Source organism: Muntiacus reevesi, chromosome 8 (assembly GCF_963930625.1).
Source record: "Muntiacus reevesi chromosome 8, mMunRee1.1, whole genome shotgun sequence".
NCBI lineage: Eukaryota > Metazoa > Chordata > Mammalia > Artiodactyla > Cervidae > Muntiacus > Muntiacus reevesi.
In genome coordinates, this window is record NC_089256.1 from 58489581 (window position 1) to 58517214 (window position 27634).

Below are 27634 nucleotides of genomic sequence, written 5' to 3' on the forward strand. Positions count from 1 at the left end.
ATTCAGAAGACATTTTGCAGTCCTAGATCACTTGGTCCTGGCACCCTCTCCCACTTCTCAGCCCACCTGCTGTGTTCCCTGTAGGTCTTGATTCTAGACCCATCTAAATTGTGACAGTTAGCTCTGTTAATACTGAACTAAGCAATACCAGTGGGCCCACCATTCTCTGTTCTTCCCTATGTGCACCAAAAGAGAATATCGATGATCCCAAACTGTGTATGCTGGTGGGGCAGACTTACATACCCCTGGGTTGGGGATCACATTCCATGTTCAGGTGTGGCTCCAGTTGTGCTGTCGCAGTTCTCCGCACCCCCCTCCAGCCCCCACCCCGCCCCACCCCTCCACCCACCCCCCTCCCCACGCAGTCTTCACCTGTATTAAAGTTGAACTCCTCAGCCTGCTACTGGAGGCTTATCTCCCTCTCTCCCAACCTCATTTCCTTCCACTCTACCCAAGAACTTCTCAAGCCAGGCTCCAGGTCATCAGTGAACATGCTCCCTTGGAGGCAGCTCAGTAATTTTCAAAGGTTCCTGGGTCCACCTTCGTTAACCATGTGATGGGCAGAAGTTGTCCAGGTGCTACAGTGGGCCTGCAGCTTAGATTTTCTGCCTTAGGCTTGGGTCCCTGCCAGGATGGGGAGAGACCTTATACCAGGCACCATGCTGCCCTGCAAAGCCGCCTGCAGCCAGAGCCCCTCCCCAGTGAGCCTGATCTTCTTTGGTGTCCCCAGGCCTCCTGGTCACAGGGGGGCAGGCCACAAGGGAAGTATGTGCAGAAGTCGTCCCAAACCACGGTGCCTGCTGCCCTCCTTGACCTGCTGTGTCCCACACATCAGGTCCTGCTCTTCTCTTTCCAGCCCAAAGCCTCTCTGACTATGACTCCCTCTGGGTACAGGGCCCCTCCTGCCTGGCTCTCTCCAGAGGCCCTGTCTCCCATTCCTCAGTGGCTCCCAGTGCCCGTCCTGTTGCGTTGTCGCTGGGGTCCCGGATGCCTCACCCAGAGCATGAGTTCTTATGCCCAGCAGTCCCCCGTGGTTAAACGGAGGGGGGCAGGGTAGCGGAGGAATGGACTGGGGTGATAACACCACAGATGGAGCGCTGTGTAAAGTGCTGGACAGGGCTGAGGTCCTGATGTTGCTGATCTGACCACCTTGGGAATCCCCCGCCCTTGATGCCAGAGGCCCCGGAATCTGCATTCTGCCTGGAGTCTCATCTCCTCTCAGGGACCAGCCCAAGGCCCTGCTCCTGCTCACTCAGCCACAGGGCGTGGAGGCCTCTCTGAATTCCTAGAACCCTTGCTGTTGGCATCACTTGCGGTGACATTTCATCAGAACTTCTTGGTAAGCCAGGCTCAGGGGACCTGGTTCTGCTGTTGGAAACTTGTGTGAAACTGACCCTCTGTTTGCCTGTCTGAAGAGGGAAGGGGCCAGGACCACACCTCTGGGGCTGTCTTCCAATTCTGAGGCTTTATGTGTGTAGACTTCTTCCTTCTTATCTGAACTTTACGTTTTTCATTCCCATCACAACCTGGAGCACAGTTCCAGGCTCACAGGGACCCTGTGTTTCTGAATTGGCAACTGAAAAATGGGTTTGTCCTACTAAGATGGTGAAGTGATTTTTCAATTTGACACTCCTAAGTTTATATTTTCTTTCCCCATCTCTTAACAACTGTATTGTTTTCTGGGAAAAATTTAGTTAGGATACTGAATTGTAGTCAAAGGCCACTGACTAAGCCCTCCATATTCCACAAATGCAGATTCCCAGACACCACCTCTAGAGATTCAGTAGGTTGGTTGGGTGGAAATCTTCACTAGTGACAAGCCCAAGTGATTCTGAAGGTCCTGAGAAACATTACTCTGGAGATAAAAGATATTCAGGACAATCTAGAGAGTAGGAATTTGTTTCTGTGATATTTTCTGTCTTTATGAGAAAAAGGGTGGTAGGTCTCCTTGAGAGATGGTGCTTGAGGGGAGAGGAGTGCTCACTGGTTTCTGTAAACAGCAGGTTGGACTTTTAACAGTATAGAAGCTAGAATGGCCCATGCTATAGGACTCACACATAGCCTACATCTCTGACACCACGGCCTCTGTTCATGAAATTACTGTGCCAGCACTAGGATGGCCAAGGGCAGGGGCTGGCTGAGGACACCTGGAAGAGTTATTCTGTTTGGTTGATAGTACCTTTCCCAGGGGCTGCAAGGAGGTCAAACCAGTCCATCCTAAAGGAAATCAGTCCTGAATATTCATTGGAAGGACTGATGCTGAAGCTGAAACGCCAATACTTTGGCCACTTAATGTGAAGAACGGACTCATTGGAAAAGACCCTGATGCTGGGAAAGACTGAAGGCGGGAGAAGGGAATGACAGAAGATGAGATGGCTGGATGGCATCACTGACTGGATGGGTGTGAGTTTGAGCAAGCTCTGGGAGTTGGTGATGGACAGGGAAATCTGGCATGCTGTAGTCCATGGGGTCGCAAAGAGTCGGATACAACTGAGCAACTGAACTGAACTGAACCTCTCCCAGGGGAGATGCTTGCTACTGGGTGTTGACAGATGTTACAAAGATGTTCACACTCCATGCCCACTGCTTTGGTCCATGTGCCACACACCCCTACCCCAGACACCTTCATCCCCAATTGCCCCGTCTTTCTCCTTTCAAGTCTTTGGCCAACCAGCCAAGTATGACCACTACCGATGAGTCTCTGGGCATCCTTGCCCAGGCCTCTTCCCTTTCTTCACAAAGTGGATGACCATATGCACCGCTTGTTGCTGTCATTACAGGAGGATATTCCTCCCTGCAGTCTCTAGGAGCCACCCCGAGTGAGGCTGCAGAGCAACTGTGGTCCATTTTTGTCTGTACTCACATACCAGGAGACCATGCACCAAGCTTAGCCTCTATCCTCCTCTGTCAGCTTGTCGCTGGAATCCTCCGTGCAGTCTGAGGCAGGCAGGTTGTAGAGTGGCCCCCATGACCCCTGCGTCCTGGTGTTCACGCTCTCATATAATCTCCTCTTCAGTGTGGGAACGTTCTGCAACTTGCTTCTCATCAGTGGGATAAAGCAAAGGCAATGGGATGTCCATGAGAATCTGTATATAATACATGACATAAGATGGTAAGGCCCGGGCTTCCCTGGTGGCTCACTGGTCATAAATCTGCCTGCCAATGCAGGGGACCCAGGTTTGGTCCTTGACCTGGGAAGATCCCACATGCCAAGCGACAAGAGAGTCGGTGCACCACCCCTACTGAAGCCCACATGCCTAAAGTCCATGTTCCACAACAAAAGAAACCACTGCAATTTGAAGCCCATGCACCACAGCAAGAGAGCAGCCCTGCTCACTACAATCAGAGAAATCCCACATGCAGCAATGAACACCCAGTGGAGCCATAAATAAATAAATCTTAAAAAAAAAAAAAAGATGGTAAGGCCCATCTTGCAAGGCATTCCTCATGACTCATTTGCTTTGAAGGAGCAAGTGACTATGTTATGAGCTGCCACATGGATAGAACAGGTGACAAGGACCTAAAGGGGGCGTCTCTCCAACAGCTAACCAGAAACCAAGCCTCTCAATATGGCAGTGGGCCAGGAACTGGATTCTGCTAATAAGTACATGCAGCTGGGACTGAATCACCCCCTAGTTAATCCTCAGATGATATAACAGCCCCGTCGACATCTCGGTCACAGTTTTGTGAGAACCTGAAGAATAGGGCCCAGCTAAGTCATGCACAAGCTCTGACCCACAGAAACTATTAAATAATTAGTATATACTAATGTAGACTGCTAAGTTTATATAATACTGTTAGGCAGCAATAGAAAGCTAAGCCACACTCATATAAGCTGAGACAGAGGCGCTGGTACAAAGTGTAGTTGACACAGGAGCCTGGGCCAGCTGCTCATGCAGCTTGCTTATATTCTCTGATTCATGGCTGTTCCCAGGCCTACTACCTCCACCTTATGATGGAATACTGCTGACCCCTCCTAGCCTTAAGGCTTGGTGAATGTGACAGAACCCAGCTCCTGGTGGCAAATCTGGATACTCGGTCACTTCATGTCCCAGGTTAGGTGTATAATCTCTGCCAGGGCCCATTAGCACAGGATGGTCTCTTCTCTGAATGCTTCTCTGATGCAGATGGCATAGATTTGCATCTATGGGCAAGCCCTGGGGCCTTGTGCTACAAGCCTGCTCTCCTCCACATGGCATCTTTTCTCACCACAGACAACTCTAGTCCCATAGTGTCCATGTGGAGCCCACTGGCTGCACTGCCCACGAGTAAGGGATGCCTGTACCTCAGCCTCGATCTGCTACCCAACCCGTTCCTGCTGTAAGTGTTCCTTGTTATGAAAGAAATAAATGAGAGCAGTATTTCTAAATATGGAACGTGCTGCCTCCAGAATCCAAAAGGTCTGGCACACATCGTGCTTTCTTCCTAGTTGTGGGAGATGGCAGATAATAATTTGTTCTAATGCAGTGGAGATGGGAGGGTATGCCCTAAGCCACTGGATTTCTAAAAACCTCACTGATGTGGTAACCCCCTGAATTTTCATCTAGCTTTTATTCTGCCCTCTAGAATGCATGTATCTTAGTCTTCCAAAGTATTTGCCACTTCTGACTCATTTGATCATTCAATATAATAAGCAATGTGACCTTCTGCAAAATGTCCAGATGGCCAATGTCCTTAAAACTATGGGAGCTTAACTGGTGGCTCAGTGGTAAAGAATGCACCTGTCAGTGCAGAAGTCACAGGTTCGGTCCCTGGTCCACGAAGATCCCACATGCAGAGGAGTAACTGAGCCCATGCACCACCGACTATTGAGCCTGTGTTCTAGAGCCCAGGAACCACAACTACTAAAGCCCAAATACCCTAGAGCCTGTGGTCCAGACAAGAGAAGTCACTTCAATGAGAAGGCTGCAACTGCAACTGGAGTAGCCTCCACTCTCCACAACTAGAGAAAAGCCCATGCAGCAACACAGATCTAGCAGAGCCAAAAATAAATAAATAAAAGATGATATTATGGCAAAGGGCCATGGGGTCGCAGAAAGTGGGACACAACAATGGCAAAGGGCAGATTAGCATAGCTTCGGGGTAACATTGTGAATATATGCTGTGTCCTGTCCTAGTGGACGTGAGCTGCTTTGGTCCTCTGATAAGGATGGAAATGAATACACTTATCAGATTGATAAGACTTCCCTGGTGGCTCAGACGGTAAAGCGGTAAAGCGTCTGCCTACACTGCGGGAGACCCAGGTTCAATCCCTGGGTGGGGAAGATCCTCGGGAGAAGGAAATGGCAACCCACTCCAGTACTCTTGCCTGGAAAATCCCACGGACTGAGGAGCCTGGTAGGCTACAGTCCATGGGGTCGCAAAGAGTTGGACACGACTGAGTGACTTCACTTCACTTCATCAGACTGATGGTAAACTGTATATCTAAGGCCATGTTAATCTGATCTAGCAGAGATACCATGTCCAGCTCACATCTGTAACTGGGAGGCTACTGCTTGGTTGAGCTTATGGTAACCCACTGCTATCCTCCAAAATAAATCTAGTTTTTATAGGGAGCACACTGATGGATGGAAAAGGCATGTGATAAAGACTACTATTCCTGCTTATTTCAGTTTGGGGGAGCACTATCACTTGCCATACACCTCGTATAGTATTGTTTTTGACTTAAAATCTTCACTGGGGGGTGTAAGGTGGTTTCAGTTGTCTACTTGGTTTTCTCTACCAGCCCTTACCACACAGGGCAAGGAACCGGTGTGGTTCTCACCAGTACCTAAGTATAGCTGCTCCAGTCAGTCCTCTGAGAACCAGGGAAATGAGTCTGTGGAGCCAGTGACCTACCAGGAGCCAGACCTGGGTCCAAACTCCATTTATTACCTGACCCCTATCCATCCATTTCAACAAAGGAGTTACATGAGGATGCTTTGGGTCCCTAGATTGAGTACCTCAACTCACACCTTGTATCCAACAGTCCTTGAAAGGTTTTCATGTCCCTTTCCTTATAGTTTCATGAATAAATGGCTTTGGGCAAGGACTGAGGAAATCACTACTCATGTTGTCAAAATTCAGCCTCTGTGCACCAGTGCAGAAGGGCAAAGGGGGCCACAGTGGACTAATCAAGACTATGTGTCCTGCCATGAAGGGCGTTAGTGAGGAGTCTTCCAGTGTTCAAAGAGTAGGTCACGATTGACTTGTGGACATTCTTCTGACTAGTTGGTGGTGAGGTAACTGGGAGTCAACATCGGATCTTTATCAACTTTATTTAGGTATAATGTACATAAAGTAAAAATGTACAAACATTAAGTGTACATTTTGATGGTTTCGACAACGTAAACCAGTGACCAGATAGGTAACCTGTGTGCTTTTTATACTGTCCAGAGACTATATCAGGCCCTGCCTATGAGAGTTACAAAGTAGCACAAAGCAGCCTTAGTATGGTTAACCCCTTAATTAGGTTAGGCCCGGGATGTATGTACTCAGAGGCCCCAACTTCCTCCTAGGCTACCTGTAAGGCTACCTGAGGGCAGGACCCAGCTTGTCCTCTGCCGCATCCCCAGCACCTTGCGGCCTAAGGACACTCCATAAGCATTTGTTGACCTCGCAGCCTATGGACACTCCATAAGCAATTGTTGAAAGACAAATGAATACACACGTAAAGTTTAAAACACGTGATGAGTTCACGCCAAAGAAAATATCCATCTGGAGAAGACCCAGATCAATCCTGCGGGTTACAGTAATTAGAAAAACTTCTGAAACTAAAGTAGTATTTCAAACGGGTCAAATTTCAGTAACATTAAGAAAAAATTCAAAGCTAAGACAAGCAAATGGGCAAAGATAAAAAGGGTGGCCTAAAACACTTGCCTCAAGGACACATTGCCTGCACCCTGGTGGCGCACCACCTGATTTCTAGGCAGGGCTCCAGGGTTAGCTGACCATAGCTGCACGGCAATGTCCTCCCTCTCGCCAACGGGCAGGCAGTAATAGAGATAATAAGCCACATGCACCCAAAATGGCAAGGAAAAGCATCTTCTTCCGTCTCTGCCCACGGTGAGCCTCGCGACTACCAAGCCGAAGGGAGAGGACAGAGATCTCCAGGGCGCCCTCTTCTGGCGAAGGAGAGACTTTAGCCTCCCCTATTCTCGTCCTTCTTTAGGGTAAAACAGGTTGCAGGCCGAATTGTGTCGCCGCAGAAATGTCAGTGACACGCCCCATGACTGCCAAAGAATTAACAGTGCGGTACAGGTTCCGCAGGCTCGTCTCCACAAAGAGAGTGGACCTGCGGGATTCAAGGCCCCGTACTCACCTCCCCAACCACCCTGGCGGGTCGGCTCTCGGAGCCCTCCCTGTCCCCAGCCGCTGAGCACGCGGGTTCGCGGCCCCAGCGTCTCCTCCAGAAGGCCGTGCTCAAGTTCCCTTGCCTGCAGCCTCGAGTCGGAGGGCTGCGCGAGAGCAGAGTAGAGCTTTACTTACACCACCGCATTCATTCCCATCCCACCCACAGCGTACCCGAAAACCCGCGCGTCTCATCAGTTTGAACACTACGGACTAGGAGGACACAGCTCCTTTAAGGCTGGGCGCGCGCGGCGGACCGGAAGTGACGTGCGTGCGGCGTATTCCCGCCCTGCCCTTCGCCGCCTTTCGGTGGCGGGAACTCGGGATGCTTGCTGAAGGCGGAAGCTGTTAAGTGTCCCCGCTCTACCGCTCGGGGCTTCCCGGGCCTGAGAGTCTCAGCTTGGGGGACGGAGCTAAGACTTCGTGACCACCTCGCCCTTTCCCTGTCCCGGAAATCTCAGGAACGAGCTGGCGGCGTCCTCGCTCTCGATACGAGCTACTGAAAGGCCCAGGCACTGCCGGCGAACACGCGCAGGGAACCGGGGAGAACAGGTGACCAGCGGGAGAAATTGCGAGGATTACCTTCGCCTTTCTCCACTTTTGCGCCCTCGATGCCTCTGTGATGTCTTGCACCTCGTGGTGTACGGGTAGCTCAGCCTTATCATCCTTCAGAGCCCTGCTTTGGGCGATATTACAGCCTGTTGCAGGGATGGACTAATCCAACAACGTTAAAAACCTTAGTTTACAGATATTGGCAGTTTATTTTATTCATTGATTATATACCCCTATGCTAAGCACAGAGCTATGTGTTTAAACAGTTCTTTTGACTTAGTTACCTTAAGAAATGGGCTTTTAGATTCTTTTACAGAAGGGGAAACTGGGTCTGATAAATGGTAATTCAGTCACCGAATCTTATAAAGCATCTATCCTCTGCCACGCCCTGGAAACACAACAGTGAAAAAAAAATTGCACTTCCAAAAAAATAAGTAAAATTGCTACTAATGCTGGGGATTTTCAGGCAAACTATCCCTAAAAACAGCCTTGTGCTGCTTGGGTGAATGTTTACATGAATGTTAATACTTATCTTATGGGTGAGATTTTGAATTTTTTAAACTCCTCATGCTTTTCTGCTTTGTTTTGATTTTTTTCAAATAAGCATGCAATCAGAAAAACAGCTATTTACATTTTAACATCAGTGTCTCCTCTCCCCCAGTTCCCTCCCCACAAAAGCTTCTGAAGGCAAGCTCAGGCTCTGCCAGTAAAATAGGCTCTTGAGTGGAGCTCTAGGCCCATGAGAAGCAGAGGGTTTTCATTTTTGGTCCTGGTACTCCTCCTAATTTTTGAGTCCATTCTAGGGTCTCAGCTAGAGCTAGGCTGATGACTTTTGAGACCCCTGTACAGTTTGGCCTTTAATGCCATCGTACTTATCAAAAAGTTAGAAGTCCTTTTTTCTATAACTCCCTCACTATAAGTAGATTTTTAAGTTCCTTTAGCACTTTGGCCCACTAGTTTATGTCCCACTAGTCCTCAGTAGAATGCATTTAGGGGATGCTGGGTCACGGGGTGATGTCCTTCATGTAGTATTTATTGAATGTCTATATGGGGTTAAGTGTGCTTTCAGGCTATACTTCCTTATAATGGTGTCAAAAGAGCTTTTCCTTTTCTGTCTTAGACTTGGTCAGGGTGAAGTAACCATGCAGGCATTTCTAAAAGGCACATCTATCAGCACTAAGCCACCGTCGACTAAGGATCGAGGAGTAACTGCCACTGCCAGAAGTAGTGGAGAGAACAAGAAAGCCAAACCTGTTCCGTGGGTGGAAAAATAGTAAGAACACGCGTTTTTGTTGAAATAATAAATTACCTCTCAGACCAGTTTTGATCACTTTTTCTTTTTAACTTAAGAGGAGGATGATTTGCCTTGCTTGTGAAGTGAAGTCGCTCAGTCGTGTCCAATTCTTTGTGACCCCATGGGCTGCAGCCTACCAGGCTCCTCCGTCCATGGGATTTTTCCAGGCAAGAATACTGGAGTGGGTTGCCATTTCCTTCTCTAGGGGATCTTCCAGACCCAGGGATCGAAGCCAGGTCTCCCACATTGTAGGCAGACGCTTTACCATCTAAGCCACCAGGGAAGTCCTTGCCTTCCTTTTAAGTGTTGCCAATTAGGACTTCCCTAGTGGTCCAGTGGCTCAGACTCCGTGCTCCCAGAGCAGAGGGCCCAGGTTCTATACCTGGTGGGGGAACTAGATCCTACGTGCCACAACTAAGAGTTCACATGCCAAAGCGAAAATCAGAGATCCTGTATGCTGCGGCTAAGACCTGGCACAGCCAAATAAACAAATAATATTTTTCAAAAAAATCATCTTTAAAAGAAAATCACCTAATTGTAGAAGGCATAGAACCTTGGAACTGAAACGTACCTTAGAATACTCTAGCTTAATTCACTTAGTTTCTGCATGAACTACAGCCTTCTCTGTAACTGAGGTCTGTGGTTTAGGGGGCCAAAATACAGCAATGAAGAAAACAAAGTTTCTATAAACTGACCACAAGCTCTTAGGAGTTTTGCTTAAATCCGCATAATCTGTTCTTCTTTTCATTACTGATAACTGGAAATTGTTGAGTTTTTGTTTATATATTTTTGGCAGAAACAACACTGATGGGGCTGTTAAATTTCAGTCAGTTAAGTGATTTTATAACAAGTAGTTGTAACCCCTTGTATACCCTCAGTTTTTACCAAAGAATTGCAGATTACTTATAAGCCAAGTTAGGCCTTCATAAGTTTTGTTTGGCATCAGTAATGCTTTTAAAAATGGGAAATTTCACATAAAAGTCTAGAATCTTTTTATTAAATAAATTGCACAAAGGTTAAAATCTAGATTTTCAGCTGCTCAGGAGATTAGGCAGCACTATATTCAGGTTCTCATCTGAAAACACTTAAATGGAATACTACTCATTCTGGAAAGGTCATATGTTCCTCACTTCACTGTAGTCCCCACTAGTGTCTCTTGTCTTAAACTTGCATTTTTCACTCTTGTTATCTGCCTGGACTCTGCAGGTATTTGAATATGAAACCCTAGTTTATTTACTTATTTATTTTTTTGAAACCCTGGTTTATAATACATACTGGTTTTCTAAGATAACATCTGACATAAAAATATCTGTCTGGTATTTGCCTGTTTACTTAGAAAAGTATAAATAGAAAAGAGCTTTTGATTAGTTAACTAAGCATAAAGCCTAACCTTAGTGTTGGATAACTTAGCTTAACAGCATTAGTTATGTAAGACAAAAGTTATACTTCATATTGATTAAGCTTGTTATTTTGTTAGTGTCAAGTGAATAGGTATGCATTTTTTGTGCACTTAGATGATAAAAGAAATTGTTTTTAACCAATTAAAAACAAAGTAACATATATGTAACTATTAGCCATAATTGTTACCTCTTTTGAGGTTGCTAAATAGGTCTCTCTTCAGCTTAGGTGCATGTTGTCAAAACATGTTACTTCCTAGGCAAGTGTTCACTTTACATTTTGAACCAGTTGACATTTGTGATGTTATAAAATAAAATCCCATTGCATAATTTTTGTAAGCACAACAGATGTAATCAATGCATCTGGAAGAGTGAAACGTCACTTCGTTTCATTCCTCAGTATTTTATTTGCCTGAAGTGAATACAGATGGGGTTTCCATATCCAGTTATGAAAGTTTCTCATTTCATTACTGATATGAGAGAATTATCATTGGTATTTTAACAAAAGGAAAGACTTCTGTGGCTACTGTAATATACTAAATAAGTTTTTTTCCCCTCCCAGTCGCCCAAAATGTGTGGATGAAGTTGCTTTCCAGGAAGAAGTGGTTGCAGTCCTTAAAAAGTCTTTAGAAGGAGCTGATGTGAGTAGCATATGCTGTCTGAAGTCCTAAAGTCACTGGGAGATTGAAGAATTCATTCACCCTCTTCCTTCCTTTATAGTCTCCAGTCCCTTTTAAATACTATTCTGTATATACATGGTAGGCCCTTTATTACTATTTGTACAGTGGAGGAGTAGTTCAACAAATATTTGTTGAGCATCTCTTCTATCCTATGGTGGCCTTGTTATATGGTACACAAGTGGAGGTCATTAAGCAAGATAGCCTGGGTCCGTTTGCTCATGAGCTTTCATTTTGGTGGGGAGAGAGAATAAACATGTAAGCACAATAAATGAGAGAATTATAGATAATGATAGCTACTATCCTAAAGGAAATCAACCCTGAATATTCATTGGAAGGACTGATGCTGAAACTGACGCTCCAATATTTTGGCCATCTGATGTGAAGAGCCTCGTTGGAAAAGATGCTGATGCTGGGAAAGATTGAGGGCAGGAGGAGAAGGGGGCGACGGAGGATGAGATGGTTGGATGGCATCATTGACTCAATGGACATGAGTTTGAGCAAACTCCAGGAGACAGTGTAGGACAGGGAAGTTTGGTGTGCTACAGTCCATAGAGTTGCAAAGAGTCAAAAACGACTTAGCGACTGAACAGCAATAGATCCTATGAGGAAGAGTCAAAGATTCTTTGAAAGTATGATTGCTCACCTAATTTTAGGATTTGAACTCTCAATACAATACAAAAAAAAAGTGTTCTGTTTAGAGCGTCATGTCACCTATTGTGATATATAGGATAAAGTGTCCTTGAGTGAGTTGCATTTTCAATTAATTCAGAGACAAGATAAACCCATGTGAAGAATTAGTAGATTAAAATTGTATAAGGCAAAGTGTTGCAAGAGCTTAGTGGAGGACGGGAAACAGTTGCAGGTGATAGTGGGATGTGGGTTTTGCTTTATTCTGAAAATTTTCTTCCTTCCTCTCAACCTGGTTGTTTTGAATTAGAAATTCTTTGGGTTTTGATGCCATTATTCTCTTCCTAGAATTACACTGCAATAGTATATATTTTGAAAGACGTTATATTTATAAAACTGTTGAATCTTCTTCACTAGTATTTGTCTTAATTTGATCCACATACCTTTAGCTTTTAATTTTATAATGGCATACGATTTAAATTGCATGCTAATATTGACACAGATTGCAGGACATGATGTTTTTTTAATTGCTATGATTCATCAACTCCTTAAAAAAATGAAGTGGGATTATGATCCAGTTCTTGATTTTATAGCATCTAATTTACAAGGCTGAATTAAGAACTTTCTTCTTTAACTGCTTGTTTAATAATTTGTGTTTCTTTTCAGATTTAAGTTTTTTGAAACTTAGAGTTGAAGTAGTTTTTTTTAATTCTAAAGAATAAAGGAAATTAAAATGGATAACTTGTATAGCACAGGGAATTCTGCTTAATGTTATATGGCAGCCTGGATGGGAGGGGAGTTTGGGAGAGAATGGATAATTGTGTATAATTGAGTCCCTTACTTGTCCACCTGAAACTGTCACAACATTGTTAATCAGCTATATTCCAGTACAAAAAAATTTTTTTTAAAGAAAGAGTAAAGCAAAATAATTCATTGCTTTGTTTACACTAAAGGATATTAAAGTAGAATTATAAGAGTTTTTTTCTGATTTTTTAGAACTGATATTGCATGTACAGTCCTTGAGTGCTCTATGTGTATATATTATCAGAGTATTACATAATGTAAGGCTTAATGATTTTACTGTATTTTAAAGAATTTAAAGTATTCTATGTAGTGGTTGACTGGATGAATCATTACAACTACTGAGGTAGTTGGATCAAAGTAAAAATGAAGTCTTAAAAATGAAGATGGCTGGGAGGTTTTGTTTTTGTTTTTAAATAGTGAATCTCATAGTTTGTATCTTAAACAGTATGTTACCAGTATAACAGTAATACTTTTTAAATATATTTATGTATTGGTTTATTTACGTGGCACATACTGAGTACTGCAGGAGATGCTGAGAACATAGATGTGAGTGGAACAAATAAGATTCTAGTCATGCTTCCCATATAGTGAGGTGAACAGGTGTTTTAAGTTAAACCCAACAGCTAAATAAATAACAATAAATAATTGCAGATTACATCATGTTCAGCAGAGACCGCTGAGAGAATAACAGAAGAAGAGACCCTCTTTAGACTGGGTGGTCAGGGAAGGCTTCTGACTTGTGGTACAGCAGGAGTTGATAAACAGAAGAACGGAGTCAGACTTCAGCTCATGGGGAAGTATATGTGCAGGCCAGAAAGTGCTCAGCTATTGGAGGCCATTGTGAGTTGGCATCTAGAAGGAGAGAGAGGTGGTGAGAAAATGATGGACATCTTTGTAGATTATAGTAAGCAAGTTGATTTGGGGATGTGTTTTGTTTTTCTCAGTAGAGTATGAATGTGGTGAATAGCTTTAAGTAGCAAGTAGAGTGGCATCAGATTTGAGTGACGAATGAATGGATGGGAGGAGGGAGGACGGGGCAAGAGTGGAAGCAAATAAACCATGCTGCTTAGTTTCCTATGTGTGGTGATTTCCATACATGAAAGGACATACTGAAGAATGTAGTTTCACAAAGAAATATCATATGATACAGCTCATGTACAGAAATTAAGAAAAAAAAAAGATACAAATGAACTTATTTACAAAACAGAAACAGAGTCACAGACTGAGTAAACAAATATATCCTTACTAGAGAGGGGAAGGGTTAGTGGGTAGATTGGAAGTTTGAGGTTGACATGTACACACTGCTATCTCTAAAATAGAGAGCCAACAAGGGCCTACTGTATAGCACAGGGAACTCTGCTTAATACTCTGTAATAACCTAAATGGGGCAAGAGTTTGGAAAAAAAGATACATGCCTATATATAACTGAATCACTGCTGCACACCTGAAACTGCCAGTTATATTCCAATATAAAATCAAAAAATTTTTTAAAGTATACAGTTTCATAACAGTGCTCATTAGAATTTAGTACATTTGTTAATCTGTATCACAGATGAGTTAGTTGCCTGTTTGATAGGAGCCAAGCCAGCTAGATTTAAGGTTTAAAAGAGCTAGTTATTTAATCTTATCCTATCTTCTACTGATGAAATATATGCAGGCATCCCTACAGGCAGGGTATATAATCATGATGTGGACTATCCTGTGACAGTAGATGCTTTTTTTTTTTTTTTTTTTTTAATGTTTCTATTCTTGGAACTTTAGCTCATGGAAAGCCCCAGTATGCCATTTTCATTCCTTTTTCCTTGATATTGGCCAAATCCAATTTGGTCAGTGTCCCTTTTGAAGAAACTGACATCTTTATAAAATATAAAATCTTGCCTAGTCATGAGTTCAGATGTGAGATAAAGAACTGACAGAAGGCCAGGATTCCATTCAGAAATAAGAGGTTTTTAATTCCTGCTTTGAAAATCCCACCTATGTATTAGATTAGATATAGAACAATCGTAAGTATTGATTCAGTTTAAGATACTAGAAAGACATCTTAGGGAAAAATGATAGTGTTTGTGAAAAAGCAGGATTTAGTACTATTATTACTGTAATACCAGTTATATTAAGAAATCTTTGTATTCAGACATATATGCCCTATGAAGGAAGTCATTGCATTCTTCTGTAGACATTTTCAGTCATTTTTAACCTGTGTGTATCAGAATATAATTTTTTAAAAAATAAAATTTAACTTCTGCAGCTCCCTAATCTCTTGTTTTACGGGCCACCTGGAACTGGAAAAACATCAACTATTTTGGCAGCAGCTAGGGAACTCTTTGGGTAAGTTGAAATCTCTCTCTCTTTTTTAAGACTTGACACTAAGTATCTCTGGTACTGCTTTTCTTTCTCTAAAACTTTGCATTTGGTTTTTCTGTGAGTTTGTTGTTGGGTTGATTTTTGTTCTGAATTTTTTTCTTAATAAACCAGTGGACTGTTTTCAGTTCCTCCCCTCCAATAAATTAGCTTGCCTATACCTTTTGTAACCTTTATTCTGAAACTTGTTCAAGCGTTTGAATGTACTACAGGGAGCCTTGTGATTTTTTTCATCACTTTAAAACTCATTGTCATTTTGGAGACTAGAGGACCCTATCTGCAGTCATGCTGATAGTTTCATCACTCTTAATGGTCATGTTCACGTCTGTGTCATAGAATTTGCTGTTTTGATGCTACTGATGTTGACCACCCCTTCTTGAGTTCTTTTCTTGCTCTGGACTGCCCAGGGCCTGCCTCCAGAGTGGCTGGGCCAGCTCCATGCCCTCAAGTATCCTAAGTGTAAGCAGAGTATCATAGTTGATGCAGTATGATTCCAGGTACAGCAGAAAATCTCTATGAGCCACCTTCTTAGAATCCTCTTCCTAGATTGACAGTGTTTGGCTTAGCCAATTGTTGTAGTAAGGGGGCCCGGAGCCCTTTATCTAAAGTTAAAAGATATATTTCACCCCCTGTCTGGTATCCATGCAACATGCACCAACGTAACAGCAGCTGTTTTTAATTTATCCAGGATTTTAATATCAGGCATATGGCCTAAGGGTACATTTGAAATCCTACACATGAAAATAATTAGATGCCTCTGAAACCACCAAATACATAAGGATAAGTAGTTCGGTTGAGGTGTCAAGGAAGACAAAAGGGGAAGCTGCTCTGAACCTAGTATTTTGACAGCAGCATTTGTTTTCTCAAGAAAATTTTAAAGGAGCTTTTTCGATTAATTCTACAACTCAGATCCAGTCTGAGCAATCCTTAGCAATGCAGTCATAAAGAAGCTGTTAAGTGTAGTTTACTATTAGTTGTTCTAGAATAAGTTAGTCCAAATTATATAGCTTGTAGAAAGGACTTAATTGTAAATCCCACATATAATGGTATATGTGGTTTTAAAATAGGAAATACATGTTCACAGCTTTCTAGATGTTGATGCCCATAGAAAAATGCAGAGGATATCATGCTGTTTAGGAAAAATAAAGACTAAATCCCTACTCCTGTTCTATATATATATATGTGTGTGTGTGTATATACACATACATACACACACATAGAAAAATGAAGTATTCAAAACAGTGGTTTAGCAGGGTATGCCAGGTGTTTTTATTTCCTTTTAAATTCTCAGATTTTTCTACGAAGAGCTACTTTTAATAATTTTTTTAAAAGAACTAAAAAATAAATAAACTTCATATTTTGATCCAGTAGTTTTCCTTATAGCAAGATACTTTTTGGAAAATATGCTACATTGCACCATCATTTTAAATTGTAACATATTTAAAACTAAATGTTTAACAATAGAAGGATGTTACCAGTCTTAGGTTAGAAACTCATAGCTATTAAAATGGTTTTTACAGTGTTTATCAAGACATGGCAAGATGTTTATGAACAGTACAAAGTGGAAAATTGATTTAAAATTTAGCACATTATGTGATATCATCACCTATTTATTTTTTTGGATGTATCAGATATAAGCCAGAGTGTTAACTGTATGACCTTGCAAAAGAAAATACAGGACTGTGTGCCTTATATCCATATTGTTAACTAGGTGTATTTTAAACTATTGAAAAATGTACAGATGTTAAAATATGGTTTAAACCTGGTTTACTTATATGCTCTGTGATGTTTCTCTTTTTTTTTTTTGACATAGGCCTGAACTTTTTCGATTAAGAGTTCTTGAGTTAAATGCATCTGATGAACGTGGAATACAAGTAGTTAGAGAGAAAGTTAAGAATTTTGCCCAATTAACTGTGTCAGGAAGCCGTTCAGAGTAAGTAAGCTCACCTTCCCTTTTCTATACCGTGTCTTTGTATTTGTTTAAAATACATTTCTGCCAGAATTTCACCTTTTTTCTATATTACATCATATTTTTATCTAAATTATTTAAAATTAGAAATGACCTTTCCATTAGTAACTAATTTTAAGTTATTTAGCTATCAGAGGTTTTTAGTTGATATTTTGTCTAAGGAGTATTCATTAGTCAAATATGGTTTAGTGGTACACTCAAAATAAAAATCCTGATTTTTAATAATAATTCAAAAAAATTTAAAAAAATAAAAAATAATAATTCAATAGGGATGTTTAGTCAACTGCGTATACTCCTTAGGTGGCAAAGTTCCAAGGTTAAATTTTTGGTACCTGGCATATATTTAATTTTATATGAGAGCACACTTAGAAATTTGTAGAAAGTGAATGACAGTTTTTGATATCTGCCTTGGATTGACAATATATATATATCATATACTTGATAAGGGACTTAAGATCAAGAATAAAGAATTCTTACAACTCAGTAATAAAAAGACAACCCAATTTAAAAATGGGCAAAGGATGTGAATAGACATTACTCCAAGGAATATGTTGTTGTTGAGTTGCTAAGTCATGTCCAACTCTTTTGAAACCCCATGGACTGTAGCCCACCAGGCTCCTCTATCTATGAGGTTTCCCAGGTAAGAATATTGGAGTGGATTGCCATTTCCTTCTCCAGGGGATCTTCCCAACCCAGGGATTGAGCCCGAGTCTTCTGCATTAGCTAACGGGTTCTTTACCATTGAGCCACCAAGGAATCCCAAGGATGATAAACAAGTAGTCAATAAGCATATCAAAACACGCTCATCAACATCATGAGCCAGAGAAATACAAATAAAAACCATGTTGAAATACCATTTACACCCATTTAGAATGGCTATATGGAGAAGGCAATGGCAACCCACTCCAGTACTCTTGCCGGGAAAATCCCATGGACGGAGGAGCCTGGTAGGCTGCAGTCCATGGGGTCGCTAAGAGTCGGACACGACTGAGCGACTTCACTTTCACTTTTCACTTTCATGCACTGGAGAAGGAAATGGCAACCCACTCCAGTGTTCTTGCCTGGAGAATCCCAGGGACGGGAGCCTGGTGGGCTGCCGTCTATGGGGTCGCACAGAGTTGGACACGGCTGAAGTGACTTAGCAGCAGCAGCAGCAGAATGGCTATAATCAAAAAGACAGAAAACAACTGGTATTACCAAGGATGTGGCGAAATCAGAACTCTTATACATTGCTATTTGTAATGTAAAATGGCACAGCCACTTTGAAAACAGTTGGCAGTTCCTCTAAAAGTTAAATATGACCCAGCAATTCCAGCCCTACAATATATACTGACAGGATATGAAAATATATACACATGTACACAAATGTTTATAGCTGCATTCATAATAGTCAGAACATGGAAAAAACCCAATATCCATCAACTAAAGAATGGATGAATGAAAAGATGGTATGTTCATCCATTTGCCGTAGTTATTTGGCAATAAAAGGAATTGAAATAATGAGATACAACATGGTTGAACCTTAAAAACATTAAGCAAAAGAAACCAGTCACAAAAGACAGCATATTACGTTGACAATATATGATTCCATTTGTGTTGTGTCCAGAATAGGCAAACCTGTGGAAACAGAAGGTAGAGATTCCTGATTGCCTGTGGCTGGGAAAGTTGGGAGAGAAGCGAAATGACTCCTAATGGGCACAGGGTTTCCTTTTGGAGTGACGGGAACGTTCTAAAGTAGATTGTGATAATGATGTATGAATTAACTCCTGTGTTATTTCTCTGATTCAGTGGAAAGCCATGTCCTCCTTTTAAAATTGTGATTCTGGATGAAGCAGATTCTATGACCTCAGCTGCCCAGGCAGCTTTAAGACGTACCATGGAGAAAGAGTCTAAAACCACACGATTCTGTCTCATCTGTAACTATGTCAGCCGGTAAGTGTCATCACCCTAAAGATAGATACCAGGGAACCTTACTTTGATAGCCCCAGAGGGAAAAAATGTTTCAAGGTTACCCTTAGTTTCCCCTTCATCAAATCTTGATTTTTCTTAATAAAGTTCTTTGGGGGAGTTTTTGTAGACAATGACTTGTTTTTTTCCAATATTTTACAGAATAATTGAACCTCTGACCTCTAGATGTTCTAAATTCCGCTTCAAACCTCTGTCAGATAAAATTCAGCAGCAACGGTTACTAGACATTGCTGATAAAGAACATGTCAAAATTAGCAAAGAGGTAATTACTATTACTGTTACAGCTAGTGTAAATTAGTAATTCCTTTGATGAATGCCTATGGAGAAGCCCTGAGAGTCAATTTTGTATTGCTTCAATTTCTGATGCCAGTTGCTCAGGCAAAGTTAAGTGAACAACTGGAATGTCTAGGAATTAAAAGTTTAGCCTTTCTGTTGCTATTAGAAATTTATTATCTGTCAGTATTTCAGACTCAAAGCTGAGGCAAATTTCATTAGACTACAAATTCTTCAACAGCAAATCTCTGCATAGTCATTACTAATACTTCTGTGCAAGAATTAATTAGATATGATGCAATTCTGGTAATTAGAGTATATACATTGCAACAGAATTTAACCATAATTTATGTAATCAAAGCTGTCTCCATGAATCCTGCCACTATAGAATTGACATTCTTTATTAAATTCATCCTTAATTGGCCGTAACAGGTTAACAACTTTTTTCTCTTTAGGGAATAGTTTATCTTGTTAAAGTGTCAGAAGGAGACTTAAGAAAAGCCATTACATTTCTTCAAAGTGCTACTCGACTGACAGGTGGAAAGGAAGTCACAGAAAAAGTGATCACAGATATTGCTGGGGTAAGAGCACTGGGTATCCGAAAATTCTTTGACTTTTTTGTGACTTAAATTTACTTCAGCAAATAGTGATTATGTTCTGTCTATTCAAGCTGCTTCAACAAATGCCATAGACTGAGTGGTTTATAAACAGCATTCTTCAATTTCAAAGATAAGTGCCCACAGATCCAGTGTTGTGTAGAGGACATACTTCCTAATTCAGACTGGTTCATACCTCCCTGCATCCTTCTGTGGTAAAATAAAAGTATTTTGTTAAGGGCATAAATTCAATTTGCAAGGGCTGCACTCATGACCTAATCACCTCCCAGTGGTGTCACCTCCAAATACTGTCATGTTTAGTCTGTAGCTTATAGTAGTAGCTGGGAAATATCAATGCAGGCAGGATGTGGCCAGGCCAGTTAAATTTTAAAGCGTGGGTCCTATCCAAGGGATAAGTGACTAAAGGAATTCCTGTGCCACACCCTTGTCTTCAGATAGTCCTTTCCAAACTTAGCTGTTTACTGTCATGAAACTGACCAACTGGCCTCTGTATTGACATCTTGGAGAAAGGATTTTGTAAATAAATGCCTTTCTCTGGTTATGTGGCAGTGCCTGATCTTTTAAAGATGGGCATGCATAATCAAGGCTGGACCTACCTATCTGGAGCTTAAAAGTTCTTTGCCTTCCTGAAACTGCAAAACTTGTGCTGCCTGAAAGCATTTAACAGGGAGTGGGTACAAGACTGGTAGAGAAGTCAACTGTCTTCACCCGGAAACTAATTCTTTTAGGTAGTACCAGCTAAGACAATTGATGGAGTATTTGCTGCCTGTCAGAGTGGCTCTTTCGACAAACTAGAAGCTGTGGTAAAGGTAAAGTGACTCTATTAGCTTTGGGGAAGGGTGAAGGGATAATAATGCTAAAATATATATATTTTGGTCATAGGACTTAATAGATGAGGGTCATGCAGCAACTCAACTTGTAAATCAACTCCATGATGTGGTGGTAGAAAATGATAACCTTTCTGATAAACAGAAGTCTATTATTACAGAAAAACTTGCTGTAAGTAGGCATTCTACATTTTGGCACAACATACACACCACATGGCACAAAAGGGCAGTTTTACTTACTATGTTTCATTTTCTTGTAGGAAGTTGATAAATGCTTAGCAGATGGCGCTGATGAACATCTGCAGCTGATCAGCCTCTGTGCTACTGTGATGCAGCAGTTAACTCAGAATTGCTAAAACTATATTCAGTATGTATTTCATAAGCAATTTATAATAAAATAACCAAAGCACCTTTAAAGTGAATATACAATTTATTTAACATTCAAACTTCATTAAGACATGTGCAATATGGCAATTTTACTGGGGGTTTAACCCTACCTAGGATGATTGCTTGCTGGGGCTTAGCAACAGGGTCCAGTTCACACTTAGCACTAATTAAATACTTTATTGAATAAATATAATACCAAACAAAATGCATTCAAATGCTAAAAAAAAAAATCAATTTTAAAGGCCTTTCTATTCAGGCTAATGACAAACACAATAAAGGCAGATATGCTAGTTTAACATAATTGGCTGATTTTATACAGCACTTATATCTTTTAGTCCACAAGTATATTATTAAATGATAGAGAACATCTAATACAACCATTTCTACAGAACTAGGAAATAAATTTCTAAGAAAGAAAGATTTTACAGACCCCATCTTTTATACCCACCCCAACAGTCTAACTCTAAAGAGGATAAAGCCAATGACTTTCCTCACAAGAGCTCACGACTAATGTCGCTTTGCTATCAAAATCTGTATTTCTGATCCGTTATGAGCATTGAGACAAGATTCAAATATTCCCAAAGAAAGAAGCACAATGCACGTTGTGATCGCCTATTCAGCAACAGCGAGCACTGCATTCAAAACTCTCATCCCAGGAATTAAATAAGGTCGGCCACATTCATTGGCATTTCCTCCACTGTAGTATTGTAGAAAGTCTCAATGTCACGAAGAATCCTCTTGTCTTCTTCAGTAACAAAGTTTATAGCCACACCTTTCCTCCCAAATCGACCCCCTCTGCCAATTCTGTGTGAGGAAAAGAAACCAGTCATTAGAATATATTACTTCTCACATGCTGCATGAACTACTGAACATGATGATCCACTTGTTAACCATCAGCTGCTGTTTACTTATCAAGGTTATAGTTCGTGCTTCTAATTGGAGCACTAGCTGCTCAATATCTAGAGAAAAAAATCTTCCTCTGCAGTTAGTGCCAAAAGGATTCAAGGCTTGTCTGGCTGCAAAATGAGATTTTATCAGGTGTTTTGAGCATTACTTTTTTTTTTAAAGCAGATGACAGTATTGTGTTTGGGGTAGTGAATTTAAAGCCCATACCAAAGTGGGCCAGCCAAGAGCAGATGTCGGCCTGGGACAGATGTCAAACACCAGGGATAAAACAAAGAAGTTATAATCCATTTCGACGCACTTCTGGAACTGTAAACTGCAAATACAAATGCTGCAAGGTTAACTACTGTCTAAAACTTAACAACTTTTTCCAGTGGGAAAACAAGTTATTTGGTATGGTAACCCAAACTTATCACTGCTTTTTTGCTCAGTTTCACACGTTGTAACTCAAATTACTCAAACGTGTTTACCTCCAAAACATCTCTTTAACCTTCCTGATAGAAACCAGACAATACAAACCACCTAATAGGCTAACACACAAAATGCCTTAGCTGGAGCATGTTAAAAATATCAAATAATCATGACAAAAAAAAAACAAGTATAAATACCGACTCGCTCTTTATTCAAACAGTGTGCTGTTTCGCTTATGATTCCACGTCCTAAATTACGTCAACGCCGTTTCTGAGTGCCATCTCGTCATCAACTGCTGCTATCGACTCCTGTATTTTTTAAAAAGTCTTTTTTTACATCATATAACAAAGTACAATTCAATTTACTTAGGGATAAAGCCACTATAACTAAACCAGGGACTGCTCAAATTGCTACCAGACAACACCAAGAAAATCCCAACTATAGAGGAATCACCAAGAAAGCACATGGACACAAGAGCATCACTAAAAATAAAGCTCAAAAATAAGCTAAGACCAACAGATCTAAAACAACCTGATCTGTATGTAGAGTCCACGATTTGGGCAACATTCACAACTGTTTTCCCACTGTGCACAATCTTCCCAAGTACAGTTTTAATTATATCCTACCAAGTTACTATGTCTTAATACTTAATTCCCTGATTTGAAGTTACCTTTCAGACAATTTAGTCAGTAGAAAAGCAATGAGTTACACCAGTACATTACTAAGTCAAGATGCCATCTACTCACCTGTGAATATAGTTTTCACGATTGGTAGGTAGATCGTAGTTTATAACCAATGACACTTGTTGCACATCAATTCCACGAGCCTGAAATACAGGGATAATGATATTCAAATTCTATGTAATATAGGGACTTCCCCAATGGCTCACCAGTAAAAAAAAAAAAAAAAAAGATGTGGGTTCAATTCCTGAGGTCCCCTGGAGAAGAAAATGGCAACCCACTCCTATATTCTTGCTGGGGAAATCCCTGGGCAGAGGAGCCTGGTGGGCTACAGTCTGTGTGATGTAGGCCACAAAATAGTAATGAACTATACTAAGTGGTATAGCTCACTGTGGAGCGTGGCCTCCTTTGTTCTCCCAAATAGCCCGAAGGTGGTAAAGGCCATTAAGAAACCTTCCCCCAATAACAAACTTTTGGTGGATTAAAAAGAGCATTAAAAGACTTACCAACAAGTCAGTAGTGATCAAAACACGGCTTGACCCTGATCGAAATTCCCTCATAATAACATCTCTTTCTTTCTGGTCCATGTCACCATGCTGCAAAGTAACAAACCTATTAATTCAAGAATCACCAATCAAATCAGTAACTTTATCAGCATGTATGAGACCAAGCGTCCCTGGCTGCTACTGGAGCATAGCAGACAGGTATAGTAAAGAAACAACTTTATTTTTAGCAGGGGGAACGACAACACAGCACTTAGCAGCTATATTGTAGTCTAAATCCTGCTTGAGTGAAAGCAGAGGCTTCAATTACCATTACTAGGTTAGAATACCTCTTACCAGGGCAGAAACTGTGAAGTCCCTGGCATGCATTTTCTCTGTGAGCCAGTCCACCTTGCGCCTTGTATTGAGAAAAATAACAGCCTGTGTAATTGTCAGTGTCTCATACAAGTCACAAAGTGTATCCAACTTCCATTCCTACAATAATTCAGAGAGAAAGTAACAGTCATGAACAACTGTTTCCAACTTACATTCTTTAAAAACTCTTTTATTAGATTGGTCTAAAGACATATTGCACCAAATCTTAAGACAAAGGACACCGGACATTAAGAAAGAGGTCCACCCCAGTCTTTACAATCTAGTGCAGTTCCTCTTCTTCTTGTGTATACTCTGCTAGCATTATTACAAAAACCAAGGTTATCTTGGTTTCTGCAATTTTAGCACAGTGCTTATACAAGAAGGTAAAAAACCTAACTTTTTAACAATTAGAAAAATTACCTCTCTTTCAACATTAATGTAAAACTGTTTGATTCCTTCAAGGGTCAATTCTTCCTTTTTCACCAAAATTCGAATTGGATCTCTCATGAATTTTTTGGTCACTTCCAACACATCCGTTGGCATTGTGGCAGAAAGCAACACCACCTTAAAAAGATATGTTGTCACACGTAGTTAGCACAACTTTCACAATACTCAAGAGAAAACATTTTGAAATCAAGCACCTCTGAACATGGAATTATACCAGATAGAAACAGCTATCCATCAGTTGCTGTTAAGTAGGGGGAATGACAATACACTTCAAACTCTAATAGTGCCTGTGTTAAACCTGATCTCCAGCAATTTTAGGAGACTGAAATAAAGCTCACCTGAATACTAGTATTTAATTTTTGGAAAATCTCATAGATTTGATCCTTAAACCCTCGGCTCAGCATTTCATCTGCTTCATCCAAAACGAACATTTTGATCCATTTTGGAGCTGTTAAAAAATAAAGTCATACCATCATATCTAAATTCTCAGGCATACTATCTGCTTTATTATAGTAAAAACTTTACTCATCAGCAATACTTACAAAGATATCTTCTGTTTAACATGTCAAACACTCTCCCTGGTGTCCCAACAACAATATGTGGTGCTTCAGCCTGCAGTTTTTGCATTTCATTTCGAACATTTGTTCCACCAATGCAGGCATGACAAGTTGCTCCCATATAATCTCCAAGTGCCAGAATTACCTTTTGGATCTGAAAGCCAAAAGCCTTAATTATTATCCTGCAGAATTTACAGGCTTGTGACTAAACTTTGAAAGCGTAATGGCAAGTATCTGGTCTGCAAATAGCTTTAATGCATGCACAGCACTTAACTACTTCCAAGCTTAAAATGCAGACCAATCTAACTACCTCAAAATAAACTTTTGTGAAAACATCTTGTGCCTCATCAAACTTTGAATCCTAATGCCCCAGGTACCACCTAGGTAAATAACAAAAAATACTTCCTCCACTATCCTTCACTGTGTAGGAAAGAGTAAGTAGTGATTTTAAAAAGTAGCAGTTTTAGCTGGAAGTTAGTATTTATCCCCGAAGGGTACTGCAACTTAACAATCTTGGCCTTAATAAAGCCTACAGGTATGTTAGCAAGGCTTTACTTCAAAGCCAATAGAGCAGTGAGCTTTGAAAACTGCAGCATGCAACAGATGTTATCACAAACTACTGAGACTGTCAAAGGAGAACATGTCACTGCAGTTTTCATGTTGCACAACTGCATTCAAACTTAAAAATGAAAACGGGTCTAGTCCACCCTGAACAGAAACCTCCAGTTTCTCAGTCTGTTACACAACCCTGCAAACCATACCTGCACACCCAGTTCCTGTCTAGTTTTCAACAAAACTCCCTGCATGCATGGACAGTTAAAAGGAGGGCTCTATAGGACAAATTTATACTAAGCTTTAAATTCTTCACAGTTGTGAAACCTGAAACCTATGCAACACGCAAGCAGTTTTTTTCAACTACACTATCAATACCTGTTGAGCCAGTTCTCTGGTGGGGGCCAATACTAGTGCTTGGGTCTCCTTGAACTCAATCTCCAACTGTTGCAGGATGGAAATAGCAAATGTGGCTGTCTTGCCAGTACCTGACTGAGCTTGAGCAATCACATCATACCCTAAAAAAAGTAGGATACATATTTACCGATCCCACATCAAACCGTTACTTCTAGTTCACACCATGTGTTCCATTTGGAACATGAATTATGCCCAAACAATAAAAGTGATCAGCAATGAGTATTCTCTTCATTTCAGGTCAGTCCCGAAAGATGATTGCCATCATTTCACTTTAAGGAATACAAATAAGCGCTAGTTCCCCAAAAGGTAATTTTCCCATATTAGAGGGGAAAAAGATCCAGGTCTATGTTTAACAGTTAACTCATTTTTAAGAAGTGTCAGCGAGTTCTTTTACCTTTAATACATGGAATAATAGCTCTCTGCTGAATGGCTGATGGCTTCTCAAAACCATAAGCATAGATGCCCCGAAGAAGAGACTCCTTTAAGTTCATATCATCAAAGTTATCAACAATCTCATTCCAGTTGCTCTGAAAGTTTAAAAAAAAAAACAAAGGAATAAATGGGATGAACCAACCCACCTTTCCAACGTTCCAAATTCCACATCTATTTCTTACCTCGATGACACCATCGGGGTCCATTCCCTCTGGGCCGCCATGTTCTCTGCTGACAAAAATACTGTAGTTAGAGAACATCCCTTCCTCACAACCCCAAAACTGCACATTCAGGGGGATAAAAGCCCTTTCATAACCGATCTCACCCGGTCGCCCTCCCAGGCACGTGTCAACTTTCTAAACGATTAAAGGAAGGTGGTGCCGCAGAGCACACGACATACTGCGCGCCACTCAAAGGTTAGGAACCAGGGACGCCCGGAAACCCTACGGACGCAGGCCCTTCCCCCCAGGCCCTTCCCCCCAGGCCCGAGCGCCGGGCGCTCCCCTCTCGGCCACGGACCATCTCGCGAGAGCTCCACGCGCCGAGCTCCGCCCCTAACACTGCGCAAGCCGGGGTGATTGACGCGGGCCGAGGCCCGGCAAGGCCTTGCCAACGGTTCGCCGGGAACGTGTGGCCGGCCCGGCCCGGCCTCTAGCCGCCGCCGTCCTGCCCTTACCCGAACCTATCGTCTAGCGCTCCCAAACCGCGCGGTTGTCCGCGAATAAAGCTTCGGGCCCCAATTACACTGTACTGACTGCGGACTGCGCCACGGCTTCCACTAAACCCCGGGCTCCGCAAAGACAGGGGAAACTGCCGCGATTTCAAGGCGTATTTGGGGGAAAACACACTCTTTTACCACCCCGTTTTCACACTCTTACCCCACAACCTAGGCCCTACCCACCATGGAAGCTTCTCGAAGGACAGTGGGGTACTATACCCCAAGGCAATGCCTAAAACCCAGGATTTCCTTCCTCCTGACCACCTAGTATAACCTCCACCGCGTCTTAGGACCTATAGCACAGAGCACCACCGATGAAGCGCCATACCTGTTATAATCCGCGGAGCCACCAGACATGATCCGTAGAACCACTCAGTGCCGGACTGAAAAGACAGCCCGGCCGCGCCACCCGTTTTTTATAGGCTCGCGGCCGGAACCCGTTTTCTGCGGAGGAATTTTTCCTTAGCGCTTTGGACAGCCAGAAAATTGTGACCCTAAAGTGCTTATCTCAGAAAATATTTTAAGCAAATCGGTGTTAAAGCCAAAATTAGGTTATTTGCCGATATTACAGGGCTGCT

The 27634-nt window shown here is 41.7% G+C and overlaps 2 protein-coding genes and 4 non-coding genes across 9 annotated transcripts; 1 reads left to right on the top strand and 5 right to left on the bottom strand.

Moving 5' to 3' along the window:
* The first annotated feature begins 7634 nt into the window (after positions 1-7634).
* Positions 7635-21359, top strand: RFC4 (replication factor C subunit 4). Its single transcript, XM_065943608.1, has 11 exons — positions 7635-7881; positions 9002-9154; positions 11135-11213; positions 14929-15008; positions 16855-16974; positions 18799-18942; positions 19120-19240; positions 19707-19832; positions 20597-20677; positions 20751-20867; positions 20956-21359. Exons 2-11 carry the CDS (start codon positions 9024-9026, stop codon positions 21049-21051), a joined length of 1095 nt encoding a protein of 364 aa, XP_065799680.1. The 5' UTR covers positions 7635-7881; positions 9002-9023; the 3' UTR covers positions 21052-21359.
* On the bottom strand, positions 21107-27495 carry EIF4A2 (eukaryotic translation initiation factor 4A2). 4 transcript variants are annotated; one of them, XR_010664277.1, is made up of 12 exons: positions 27385-27487; positions 26521-26569; positions 26301-26433; positions 25868-26007; positions 24923-25091; positions 24719-24828; positions 24354-24497; positions 23916-24053; positions 23583-23672; positions 23143-23222; positions 22598-22704; positions 21746-21886 (listed from the first exon to the last, which is right to left on the bottom strand). XR_010664277.1 is itself a non-coding variant. In XM_065943607.1 (11 exons), exons 1-11 carry the CDS (start codon positions 27411-27413, stop codon positions 21742-21744), a joined length of 1224 nt encoding a protein of 407 aa, XP_065799679.1. In that variant the 5' UTR covers positions 27414-27495; the 3' UTR covers positions 21107-21741. The 4 variants fall into 4 exon arrangements, 2 of the variants coding, with proteins under 2 accessions (XP_065799679.1, XP_065799678.1); XR_010664276.1 differs by having other exon boundaries at positions 21747-21886; positions 22594-22704; XM_065943607.1 differs by lacking the exon at positions 22598-22704 and having other exon boundaries at positions 21107-21886; positions 26521-26566; positions 27385-27495.
* On the bottom strand, positions 23418-23556 carry LOC136173884 (small nucleolar RNA SNORA4). The gene has a single exon (XR_010664351.1). It is a non-coding gene; the product is annotated as a small nucleolar RNA SNORA4 (small nucleolar RNA).
* On the bottom strand, positions 23733-23864 carry LOC136173866 (small nucleolar RNA SNORA63). Its single transcript, XR_010664337.1, has one exon. It is a non-coding gene; the product is annotated as a small nucleolar RNA SNORA63 (small nucleolar RNA).
* Positions 24143-24318, bottom strand: LOC136173907 (small nucleolar RNA SNORA81). The gene has a single exon (XR_010664370.1). It is a non-coding gene; the product is annotated as a small nucleolar RNA SNORA81 (small nucleolar RNA).
* Positions 26110-26178, bottom strand: LOC136173910 (small nucleolar RNA SNORD2). The gene has a single exon (XR_010664373.1). It is a non-coding gene; the product is annotated as a small nucleolar RNA SNORD2 (small nucleolar RNA).
* Positions 27496-27634: the final 139 nt, after the last annotated feature.